The 13,381-nt window shown below is 40.7% G+C and overlaps 1 protein-coding gene across 2 annotated transcripts in view; it reads left to right on the top strand.

Moving 5' to 3' along the window:
* The window catches only part of ARHGEF28 (Rho guanine nucleotide exchange factor 28), a 314,786-nt gene that overhangs the window by 152,346 nt on the left and 149,059 nt on the right, over window positions 1-13,381 (top strand). For both annotated transcript variants that reach the window (XM_031003474.3, XM_031003473.3), the window contains exon 7: window positions 1,098-1,167. In XM_031003474.3, the coding sequence (XP_030859334.3) occupies window positions 1,098-1,167 (70 nt within the window). The remainder of the gene's footprint in view (window positions 1-1,097; window positions 1,168-13,381) is intronic.

Raw genomic sequence — 13,381 nt, 5'->3', positions numbered from 1 at the left:
GTTCAGCCCAGGTAGACACATGGGGCAGATGGCTGGCTGTCTTAGACCTTGAGCCTGTGTGGTGACCCCTCCTCCATCCTTGGGTGCTCATGCGGCCATCTCCTCACTACCCCTTAATATGGACCTGCCCTGGTCCAGCCACTCATTCCATGGTGGGCCTTAGAAGAGAACACAGTGTCCTGGAAGTGGGGCTGGGGTGAATTAACAGCCCATGGAGGGTGGGCAACCAGGCACTTGTTGCTCCCTGCCTGTTTGTGGTTTGCTAAATTGTATATATTTTTATATTCCTTTTACTCCAGCTGCAGGACATTGTTCCTAAGTAGTCAAAGAATGAAGCACCCAATCCACGGGGCTTAATGACACGCCCAAGGGGATAAGGGACCTATGTCAGTTATGTGATTACCTGCCCAAGTATACTGATGATTGATTTCAGAACCTGTGCTGGGGGTGTCTTGGGCTGGCTTACTATTCAGCACATCAATACATAATTCTGTGTTTCTTCACATTTTCACTGGCTGTGGGGAATCTGTCAAAAGAAAATTCGGATGGTCCCAAGAGGGCAACTTTTCGCTAAAGCCTTTTGGAAGGCTCATCAACTTAGTTTCACCCAGGGCCAGCCTGCACCAGCGTGTGCCAACCTGCAGCTCAGGGCCCATGGTCATCCTGGATCTTCCTTGTGATCACGGTCCTAGCCCCTCACCTGGTCCTCTGAGATTCCTGTGTCTTAGGATGTGGATTTGGTCTGCTCCAGGTGGCAGATGCACAGGCCAGAAGCCCTTCTTTCTGGCATCAAGATTTTCGGTTCTCTTTCTGGTACATGCATGATATTCCTGAGAACCTTCTGCTTGGTGTGACCTGCAGAAGCAATAAAAGATTAGTGGCAGGGACAGTTTTGGCCCCTGCCTTGGAGTTTCTCCTGACTTGGCTTGCCCTCCTCCTGGGGTGCTGGCTATATGTTCTCCCAGCGGCTTTCACCCACCCACTATATCCCAACCTCCTAGCTCTGAGATCATTGATAGTGACTTTTGCCTCTTTGTTGTATATCTGGAACCTCAAATGGTTTTCTGTGCTTTTTTTTCCCCCCCATTGTTTCCTAGGCCTTTGAGCAAGAAGCCAGGCCAGAGGAAAGAACAGCTATGCCCTCCAGCGGTGCAGAAACTGAAGAAGGTACGCATGCTCCTTTCCCACTTATGGCAGCCACAGAGTGCTCCGGACTAACAAGCTAACCAGTCCGTTGAAGTGTGTGGTGAAGCTGGCCAGGAATCAAGGGGCTCAGAGGCAAGATCAGGGGTGTGGGATACAGCAAAGCCCCTGGGTCCTCGGACAGCATCAGATGAAGTATACTGTTTGTTTCCACTCTCCATTTAACTGGAATGTCCTGAGTGCTGTTTGCCGGGACCTGGGCCAGGTCCTCTCGCATTCCTGATCTTCAGGATGCTCTCTTGACATTCTGATTGTTCTCCTCATTCAGCTTGTTCATTCATTGAGTCCTTCATTCCATCATTTGTTCTTTAGTTTCTTCCACCTTTGTGGATCTCCTACTTTTTGCTAAGCAAGGATACCCTGGAAGTCATGAAGGAGTTTTTGTCATCACGAGGGTCGGGGGGCACCACTGGCATTTAGAATTGAGGCATCAGGGCTGCTGGATGTTCATCAAGGTACAGAACAGCCCTATGCAACTAAGAGTTGTCCTGTACAGCTGTTTACAGTCCTGATGGTGATTCAGAGACGGCATGTGTGATTCTACTTGTGGTGGAAGTTCATAAAAGAAGATATATTTTTTATAATACATTGTTCCTACTCTATTCCACAACATGCCACATGGAATCATTCTGATGCCCCACTTGTGCATAATACCTAGCTCATATGCAGGAACATCATCATTCCTCATTTTCCTCAACTTGACAGTTTATCTATGCATGCAATTCTTACTTCATTTGAGGTTACTTCTGCTTTTCCATATGCAAATTAATTTTGGTCTTTTAGTAAGTTGTGGTAATAAACAGAAGTTTTCATTCTAGGAAGCATATTTTTGCATATTCCTGTATTTCTTGTCTGGAATAGATCCTGATTTTGTGTTTTCAAAACCCGGTGGTTGCAAAAATCTAACCACATTATTGCGTCTCCTAGGGTATTTAGGGTAAAGGTTTTATGCATTGAAATACATATTATCTTCTTATCAGTTACTCTCCATTTGCTTCATATTTTAGTTAGGATATTATATTGATTTTTATTTTTAATTAGATGTGAAGATAAGGTTATATGTATCTAGGGGGTAGAGTTATGTGATCTACTAACTCAATTTCAAGATAGTGAAGGAAGCAACACAAAATACCTGTTAATGTAAAGGGCATAGGTCTGATAGGGTTGAGAACCGCCAAGCTTGATGCTGGGGCTAGGGAGGAAAAATATGACAAGGCCCTTCTTCCTAAGCCACCAATGTTAATAGCTGGTCAGTACTTTTGATTCTGCTTTTAACTGGCCTCACAGAAGAGTTGGATTCTAGGTGTTTGTCAGGTACTATGATCTTAAACTCTTTACCAGCATGTTTGTTAAAAAAAAAAAAAAAAAAAAAAGTAGTCTTGGCTCGGCATGGTGGCTCACACCTGTAATCCCAGCACTTTGGGATGCCGAGGTGGGTGGATCACCTGAGGTCGGGGGTTCGAGACCAGCCTGACCAACATGGCGAAACCCCGTCTTTACTAAAAATACAAAAATCAGCCAGGTGTGGTGGTGTGCACCTGTAATGCCAGCTACTTGGGAGGCTGAGACAAGAGAATTGCTTGAACCTGGGAGGTGAGGTTGCAGTGAGCTGAGATTGTGCCACTGCATTCCAGCCTGGGTGACACAGTGAGACTCCATCTCAAAAACAAAACAAAACAAGACAAAACAAAAAAAACTAGTCTTAGAGAAGGCATATTTCTGGTGAGTTGCTGAGTCTGTGTGGCCCATCCCGACTGCATATGTTCCTGGGTTAAGCCCGAGCAGCTGAGCCTCCTCCTCAGACTGCACCTGCTTGGAGCCCAAGGGAATTGCCTTTACTGTTCTCCCCTGTGGGTGACACTCGCTACTGGCTGTGTTGACGGAGCCACTCTTTACCCTGCTGCCCAAGAAGGTGGTGGGCTACTTTGTGCTTTTTCCTTGAAGACCTGTAGGAGAAAGCTCTTTCTGGTTTTGTATTGGGAACACAGCTTCACCTGAGTGCCTGGCTTAGCTGACTTTTACTGCTGTACCTGTAGCCGATCAGGTTTCTTACTTCTAGCTTTCTGATAAACTTGGAGCTAAGTTTCTGGGCACTTGATTGCAAGTGCCTATGGCAATGCCGACTGCATTTTTTATATTACCTTGTTGCTTATTTAAGCCTCTGCCCTTACTTTTTCTTTTTTAAAATCAACTTCTGATTTTAAAAAATCCTCTTGCAAATTTTTCCTCTCTTGTATTCTACCTTCAAATTAATTTAGAACACTGAGGTCTAAAGGAGTATTTTAATTCCAAGTTGTTCTTAAGGGGCTTACAGTTTGAGGTTGGGGCAGAAAAACAAGCTCTTCATGGCACAGTATGATAATTGCTACAGGAGTTATTTGCAAGTAGCTCTGTGTATTAGCATGCTGTAGACTGTGACAGTGGAGCGGTCAGGGAAAGCTTCCTGGAAGAAGTGGCCCTGGAGCTGTGATCTAATGGAGGGAAGGGAATTCTACATGCAATACAAAGTCCTGAGCCAAATGACGTACTGGGGAAAATGCAGCTCATTTTGAAGCCCTGGAATATAGTTGTGTGTGTGTGTGTATGTGTGTGCTTCTGTATGGTGGTGGCAGTGATGCCAAGAACATAGGCTTAAGAAGTAGGCAGATTGGCATGGCTGTACGTGAGGCAAGTTGTTAGAATTCTACCCTGACAGCTCTGTAAAGTTCACTTTGGTGGGAGTATGGGGAATGGATGGGAGAGGCCTAGTGGAAGATGAGGACCAGCCATGGGGCTGCTGAAAGCAACGCAGAAGAGAATCTGCCCTACAGCAGTGTGACAAGATGGGAGAGTTGAGGACACATGAGTGAGGTCCTGAAAGTGTAGGATCTGATTGGCTGTCAGTGGTAAGGGAGAAGGACGGTGTCTCCATTCCTGGGGTGTAGCACTGGGTGGGATAGGCCTTCCAGGAAGCAGAATTGTGACAAAATATACGTTCAGTTTTAGACAAGTTGAATTTGACAGGTGTTTGGGGCAGCCAAGTTAATATACGTGGCTGCCAGTTTGACTGAAATTAACCAATGAGCACAAGAATTTGGACAGAAATCCAAGCCCTCTGACTCCAAATAATTAATAGGTATACTTTAGAGCCCTTGAATCTAGACAATGCTTTTGTATTTGTCTACCCTTGAAAGAATACTAGAAACTGTATGCATATTCCAGCAGAGGGCAATATTCAACTAAAGTAGAAACATTCAATTAGTTTTTGTCCATTCATGAGTCTGGAGGAGACTCAACTGAAAGAACAAAACATTTTGAGCATAAGAGCTTCCTCTTAAAAAAAAAAAAACAAACCCTAAAGCAAACTTCCTCTTTAAAATCTATTAGAAGATTCTTAGTAGATTATACTTTTCTGTCCCCTCTGGGACAATGTGTAGTAGGGGGGAAACTCTAAGCTTATATCTGTAGCTGTTATTAATTAAAAGACTGTAATAATTCTAGCCTGGACATTAACTTTGCTGTCTCTGTGAGTGTGATAAATGGTTTTATTATTGCCTATGATCCAGTTATGTTTCTATAGTTTTATGATTCTAGTTGTACTCCCAGAATAATGGCACATTATTTCAAATGAATGGCCAAAAAGTCTTCTTATTTTAATATGCTCATATTAATAAGCTAATTATTAGTATTAATAAAAAACCTGGCTCCATATTTTCCCCTTGCCTTCTTATCCTTGTTTGATCTCTCTGTCCTAGGATTTCCTAAAGAGCATTGTACAGAACACTGATCTTGGAAGCTATTTTGAAAAATAAGGATTCTTTGGCCAAATAAGTAGAAAATGCTGTACAGTAGTTCCCTCTTATCTTTGGGGGATAAGTTCCAAGATCTCTAGTGGACACCTGCAACCCTGGATAATACTGAACCTTATATATACTATGCTTTTTTTCTATACATACACACCTATGATAAAGTTTAATTTATAAATTAGGCATAGTAAAGGTTAACAATGATAACTAATAATAAAGTAGAACAATTATAACAATATGCAAGTATCACTACTCTTGTGCTTTTGGGGTCATTAGTAAGTAAAATAAGGTTACTTGGACATAAGCACTGCCATACTGAAACAGTTGATCTGATAACTAAGAGCTACCGAGAGACTAATGGGCAGGTAGCATAGGCAGCATAAGGACACTGGACAATGAAATAATTCACTTTCCTGGTGGGAAGGAGTGAGATATCATGAGATTTCATCATACTACTCAAGAATGGTCTGCAACTTAAAAAATGTAGGAATTATTTCTGGAATTTTCTATTTAGTATTTTTGGACCGAAGTCAACGGCAGGTAATCAAAACCATAGAACATGAAATCCCTGATGGCAGGGGCTACTGTATATGAAACTCCCACTTTTGAGATTCGGAATGCATTTAATGTTTTGTGGGCTCTAGTAAGTCAAGAAAGCTATATAATCTTGTTTAACTTAGCAGTTCTCTAAATTAATGGATCACACGAGAGTCCTTTTTTCGCAGTTCTCAACCTCTCATAGAAACGGTCTGTGAAAGGTACTTTGAAAATGTTGTTCTTCCTCAACTCTGTGGCACCTCCCTCTCTGGATCTTATGTCCTCCATTTTCACTATCACCTGGGTTCCCACCATCTGTTAGTCCAGTAATGGGCACACCAGAGAGGTGCAAGAAAGAATTTTTCAAACTGTTCACAGTCATCTTGAATATTCCAGATCATCCATGCCTCCCCCGACATCCCACTTCAATTCTTGATATCACATGGGAGGCTATTGCCTGCCTGGCATCTACTGGGCTATAACGCAACCTGAGAACAACTACAGTACCATTTGCCACTGTATGAATCCGCTTAAAAAATTATTTTGTAGTTCAAAAACGCTCTGCATTTGCTAACTGTCTTAACTTGGTGTCACTCATTTGTTACTTTGTTGGCTTCTCCCCATAAATTATCTTCCACATTTTCATTGACAAGGAAATAGGGATTGGAACATGTGTTACAATCACCAAGAAGAGAGGGCAAAATCATTTCCTTCAGGGTGGAGGCAGCCGCTCTCACCGGCTCAAAGTGGCTTCCCCTTTGTGATTCTGTGTGGGAGGCAGAAGAGGCTGTTGGTCCAAATGCAAGATTCAGGCTGGACAGCTGGACACGTGTCCTTAGGCCCATTTCCGTATCCATCCATTCAGTAAATATGTATTGACTGTCCATCACTTTATACCAGCCACTGTTCTTGGCAGTAACCAAAAAAAAAAAAAATGGCAAAGAGAAAAAACCTTGCCCTCAAGTAGTTTGCTTGCATTTAATTTCACTCAAGCATTTGTTAGCACCTGCTACGTGCCAGGCATTGTTCTAGGCACTGGGCACAACCTGAGTTAAGTCTATACACTCATGGAGCACTCATACCTATGGTCATCAGGAGGTGCATTTCTGGGAGTCAGGAATCAATCCTATGCACTTTATGCATGAGGAAGTGGCAGCACAGAAAAGTTATGTAACTTACCTGAGGTGACACTGGCCCAGGCCGTCAGAACTCAGGTGATCAGTCCACTCCCTTACCGACCACACTATAGACTCCCACTACCCCTATAGAGCAGAGGACTGATCTATTTAGTGTCTGGACTGCTGGTCTAGAGTTCTCTCAGCATTTGGGGGATAGAAAAAGCGCAAACATTGGAAACATTGCCTTGAAATGAGCTCTATTCCAAATGGTTCATCTCTCTCAAGTCCTTATGACCCGCAGGCACAGACATGTCTCGATGACACATGCCAGTAATAAGCTGACTTTGCTAAAAACCTCAGCTCTGCTGTGAACTGGCTTTTGAGCATAATGCAAGTGATTAGGCTGTTTGCTTTTGTGGAAAATGATGGGGTAGGGGTGGAGGTGGCGGTGTCATTTAATACTTACTTCAGTGAGAAAATACAGATAAAGCACCTTGCCCAGTATTGAACATAGTGGATGTTTACTGAATGATGTCTAATCATGACTGCAAGTTATATAACACACGCCTTTGGTGGATTCAATGGTAAAGATATGTGTTTTGAGATACCAGGACCCAGCCATTCGTGTCGTGGTGACTAGAAGTGAGCAGATTTTTGCTTGAACATTCTGTAGACAGGGGTGCAGCACTTCCCTCTGTGCTTTGGTTTGTGAAATGTAGAGAGAGTTGTGTGGTGGATTCTCCTTATTTGAATATCTCCTGTGAGATATTACTGGGAAAACAATAGGGCTCTTATCCACACAAAGTGTTGTTTCCAAGATTTTTCATTTGAGACACTCTAGCTCAAGGGCTTTTTAGGGGAACTGTTGCAGTTGGTTTAGATATCAAGATATAGGTCCTTTAAGCCAGGACAGCTGGGACCTGGGTGTTGGGGACTTAAGACAGCAGTACTAGGCAGGCCGTTCTGCAGAGCTGATCATTCACTTGCATACACAGCTCTACCTTGACTCTCATGTGAAATATCTGGTCAAGGACTTGATAAATATTGTTTTCCTAGAAGTAGGGTATTTTTGGCATTTTCAACAAAAAAATCATACGCAGCCCCAGGAAATGATTTGTAACTGTTGCTTTCATTTAGTATTATTATCATTATTATTAAGTTCTGGGATACATGTGCAGAACGTGCAGGTTTGTTACATAGGTATACACGTGCCATGGTGGTTTGCTGCACCCCTCAACCCGTCATCTACATTAGGTATTTCTTCTAATGCTATCCCTCCCCTGGCCCCCCACCCCCACTGACACACCCTGGTGTGTAATGTTCCCCTCCCTGTGTCCACTTTATTCAACTCCCACTTACGAGTGGGAACATGCGGTGTTTGGTTTTCTGTTCCTGTGTTAGTTTGCTGAGAATGATGGTTTCCAGCTTCATCCATGTCCCTGCAAAGGACATGAACTCATACTCTTTTATGGCTGCATTTTACAGAGCAATTCAGCCTTTTCTGTATTTCCCTTAGTGACTGACTTCGCCAGTCCTCTTTCTTCTGCTTGTCACAGGAAAGAACAGTCTCCATCATTAAAGGGACCATGATATGGATAGGATATCATGATGATATGATACTCATTTTGTATATTATTATAAAAAATCAGTATTTTCTCACACAGAAATAAAAATTCTCCTCACCACTTAGTTTATCAAAGGATTAAAGAATCATAGTTTGACTTGGAAAGAACTTTAGAGATCATCTGATTGAACCCACTGTATGTTTGAGCTCACAACTCAGAGGTTCCCCAGAGCTCACCTAGATGCAACACATTTGGCTCATATCTGAGATACTTTATTCTAGCTGAGTCAGATAAGCAGCCTAGGGAGAAAAAAAAGTATTAAACTCAACTAAGTATTCTAATAGAATTGCAGTGATCTTTACTTGAAAATATAGCTAAAGGTTAATTTCTTTCTTGAGTTAAAGTAGAATCTAAGTTTGGTAAAAATGGAATTTTGTTTATGTCTTTGAAAGATGATTTGCTTAATTTTATTCAAGCCATTGATTAACTTAGGAAAATTATGCCCTGGCTTCAATTTAAAAATACAGTTAACCCTTGAAAAACTCGGATTAGGGGCACCAATCCCCTGCACAGTCAAAAATTCATGTGTAACTTTGACACTCCTCAAGCTTAACTACTCATAGCCCACTGATGACCAGAAGCCTTGCCAATAACATAAACCATTGATTAAGGTATATTTTGTATGTTACATGTATTATATACTATATTTGTATAATAAGGTAAGCTAGAGAAAAAATGTTCTTAATAAAATCATAAGGAAGATAAAATACATTTACCATTTATTAAGTGGAACTGGACCACCACAAAGGTCTTCATCCTTGTTGTCTTCACATTGAGTAGGCTGAGGAGCCGGAGGATTAGGAAAGGGTGGTTTGTCTGCGTGTTTTATCAAATTGTCAAAAAATCTCCAAAAAAATTACCAATATATTTATTGGAAATAATCCATATAAAAGTGGACTCATGCAGTTCAAACCTGTCTTGTTTAAGGATCAACTGTATAATGATTTAGAGCTTCTGTGTAATTGATAATTGCAACCAAATTTTGGGGCTGAGGATACTTTCTCTCCATAATTGAATTCTTTGCTTTAGAGATTTCTATGGTGGGCAGGGGCCGGGGTTCAGGAGATGTAAAAATCTGTATCATAAAAATTTATCAAACATGGAGTTTTATGATTCAACAATTACACTCCTAGGCATATACTTAAGAGTAATGAAAACATGTATCTACACAAAAACTTTTACTTGAAAGAATGTTCATTGCAGCATTATTAATAATAGACAGAAAGTGGAAACAACTCAAATATCCATCAGCTGAGGAATAGATAAACAAAACAAAGTAGATACCTCCTATCTATCTATCTATCTAATGGAATACTATTTGGCAGTAAAGAGGAATGAAGTACTAATACATGCTACGGCATGGGTGAATCTTGAAAACATTATGCTACATGAATCCAGTTTCAAAAGACTACATATTGTGCAATTCAATTTATATGAAATATCCAGAATAGGCAATTCTGTTGAGACAGAAAATAGATTAGTGGTTGCCTCGGGCTGGGGTGTGGAAGGCGGATGGTGAGGTGGTTGGGGAGAAATGTGGAGCGATTGCTAATGCGTGTGGGGTTTTCATTGGAGTGATGAAAATGTCCTAAAATTGATTATGGTGATGGTTGCAGAACTCAATATACTAAAACCCATTGAATTGTACACTCTAAATGGGTGAATTGTATGGCATATGAATTATACCTTAATAAAGCTATCATAAAAACATATATGGGGGAGTATATACCAACATTTAATGGTAGTTATATTGATTTTTTTTTTAGTTTTTTTTCCAAGTTTTTATTTATTTTATTTTATTTTTTGATACAAAAGACTTTATTGCAGCATGGGCTTCATGTTCACATTGGTTCTCCTTGCCCAGCAAGTCCCCCAGGGGCCTTGTGAGCAGCTCAGATAGATGCTGCACACACACTCAGTTTGTGTCACAGCTGAGGAACCCCAAACTAAAAAATCCCAAATCTTATAAGGAGACTGCTAGCAAGCCTGCCCAACCCTTGCACTGGAAGGGGCTATTATCTTTACTACTCTGGTCTGAAAACAAATCTGCCTTCATCCCCAAGGGAAACACTATTTCTCGGTTTCAAGACTGTTGGCCACAAAACCATCCTTCAAAAGATAATCCGGTAGAAAAGTTTTCACAGTAAGAGTAGGCACACCATGGAGAATGGCCTGCAGCAGTCTGGTGTTGCAAGAGGGCTACTGTGGCTCCAAAATCATTTCTTCATTGAACTCTATTCAGACAAAAAGAGCAATGGAAAAAGATCCTTTTGCCCTGCAACTTTTTTTTTTTTTCTATTAGTGATAGAAGCCTTTTTTGGAGAGGTGCCAGGAAAGTTTCTGTTAAGACTCTGGCCAGAATTGGATCATATGTTAACCTCCAGACAAAAAAACTGTGTAAGAGGAGGGAATTCTCCACTGTCTTAAATAATTACTTTTGTCTTTAAAAAAAGAAACACAAGTAATTTAAATGAAAAAAAATCCTGTATTTTAAAGAAGATGTCTTAAATTCTTTCTGAAACAATATAGAATAGAAATATAAAAATGATATGCCAAGGAGCACATTTTGGAGTTGCTTGAGGCCAAGGATTTCTTCCATCTTGGTTTCTTCTCCCCAGCTGCTGCTCAGTAGGGACCAGTGGAGCTTGTTGAATTGAGTGGAATGTTGGGCTCTCACTCACTGATAATTCTCATTTTGATATTTCTGTAAGTGCGTGCCTCATTGTTGCTCCCAGTCCATATTTATACCGAGCAGGCAAAATGAAAGTTCTTATTAGTAGTCCCACTTTTAGGAAAAAAAAAAAAAAGGAATAACTGGGATATTGAAACAAACTTTCAAAGTGTGACAACAGTCTCTGAATTAAGAGTGGCAAGTAGTCTCTCAAGTGCCTTTGCCATTTTAATTCTCTGGCCATTGTGAATTGAATTGTACACTAGGATAAAACATTGTAGCAACACATGCAGGTGTGGTAGTTAGTAGTGAAACAGCAATACTTACTAAGTGGAGAGGAAAAGGGTTGGCTTTTGGACTTACAGAGCCAGAAGGGTGGGAGGAAGTAAGGAGAAAAGGATTCATCTGTCTATGAATCTGGCAGTTCAGAAGTTGTGATAAAATAGCGCCAGTATTGGAAGTGTTTCAATTAGTTAATTCTAAAAAGTAAACAACTTTTCCTTCTCTGTCCTGATCCACAGCTGTCTAACCATCCACCACATCTTGTCAGCTATGTATATTTTGGGCCACCAGATGTAGGTGGAGATGAAAAGCATTTATTCAGCACCTGTTAAGTGCAAAGCACCCAGCTTGGTCCTGGGGATACAAGGGTTGAGTGGAAATCGATCTGGTCCCAGCTCTCCCAGAATTTACAGCCTATTGAGAAAAAAAGATTCATTCAAAGACTATGGACTACCCACTATGTATGCCAGAGAGGCACAGAGGCTGCTATGAACACTACCATCAGGGTGTTTTTCTGACATTTGTGGGGGCAGGCAGAGCAAACTGAGAGCATGATCCTGGTTTTCCACCTGTGCTTTTGACACTACCCTGTAGATGTAAGCCAGTGGTGGACTTGGTTATTAACAACACTGGTGGTCTGGCTGCGTCTGACCACGATTCTTCTGCCACATCCAAATGGTGATTAAAATCAGAATACCGAGCATCCTGCGTTTTTGGTGTAAGCTTTTTTATTTGCTTAAGTCTAGACTCTGTGGTCTCATTTGCAAAATAAGACAGTAAGACATGTGCATAGAGTTGAGATTTTTTAGGCGAATCTGCTTCTTAATGAGACACTGGCATGAATCTTACAGCGACTTAACCCTGTTCACTGGTGCAGTGTCACTAGTAAACATAAGTCTTAGAGATTATCTCTTGTTCCATTATAGTTTGGCAATAAAAAAAAACATGTTTATCAAGTTTGGCAAGTCTGATTTAGAGAAGTAATCCTTACTTCTGGGTGGGCTTGAGGGCAAGATTAATAGGCCTTTAAAACAGAATAGGTAGAGTTACTGATACCATTATCTGCTAAAGGTTGCTATAGCAATGAGTGGTTTGATTGCACTGTGCAATTGGTGGTACAGTGGGTTAGTGTAAAAGGATCCTACTAATTTAACAGAAACTCTCCTAGAGCAATTTAATTAATCTGTTAGAATGAATGCCAAATTCTTTGAAAGCTCTAAGATATGGTTCTGTTTAGTTCTAGGTTAATTAAAGATACATTATTATCTTGAATCAGCACAATATCACAAATATTTTTAAATGATTTTTGGATAAAGACCTTCTACATTTGGAAGTTATTTTTTAAATGATGAGGTACAATTTTTAATGAAGACATATATTTTAATATAGTTTGTGGTACTTGTTTTGAAGTGAAAAAAATTGCACTGGACTACACGGAAAAACGTAGGCATGGCAATCTATAAAAACTAGTTCACTGGCCTTTTGAGAAGGGAAAGGAAGCTGGAACCTAAATGCATTACCAGGTGTGAACACATCCTCTGTAACTGCAAACTTCACTAACAGATAAGATTGCCTTTTCCATTAGCAATCTGGATAAAATGTGTACTGTTCTTCCAAATAAATGCTGTATGTACAGAATTCTTTAGAAATGCAATATAATGATCATTTAAGAGTTTATGGCTGAGATGACTTTAAAGGAATGAATGTCCTAAAACAGGCAAAGTAAAAGGGTGTGACTCTTGATGTCTGTGCAGATGTGTCTGTTGAAACTCTGGTCCAGGTTATCCTTCCCTTCTTTTTTTTTTTTTTTTTTTTAACGCCTTTGTGGTTTCTTTCCTACTTATCCCAATTTTTAGTGTTTGAATATATGAGTTTCAAAACCAAACCAAATCCCTACTGTACACTTATAATATGCCAAATACCATGGTAGGTGCTTCACATCAATTTTCTTTATCTATGTAGTGGGACAAAAATGTTAATTTTAACTATGTGTTTTGGACTTTGGCACTTGAAAGCAGGTCCTTGAAGGGTGAAATTAGCCCATTTTGACATTCCTACCTCTGGCAATGCCGTTCATGCCGATGTTACTCTGCTGCCACCTGGAGGCCTTCTATGGGATGTGCATTTAAAGGCCGGCAGGGATGCTGTGTACACAAACTG

This window comes from Gorilla gorilla, chromosome 19, assembly GCF_029281585.2.
Source record: "Gorilla gorilla gorilla isolate KB3781 chromosome 19, NHGRI_mGorGor1-v2.1_pri, whole genome shotgun sequence".
NCBI lineage: Eukaryota > Metazoa > Chordata > Mammalia > Primates > Hominidae > Gorilla > Gorilla gorilla.
This window is presented reverse-complemented; position numbering and strand designations above follow the sequence as displayed.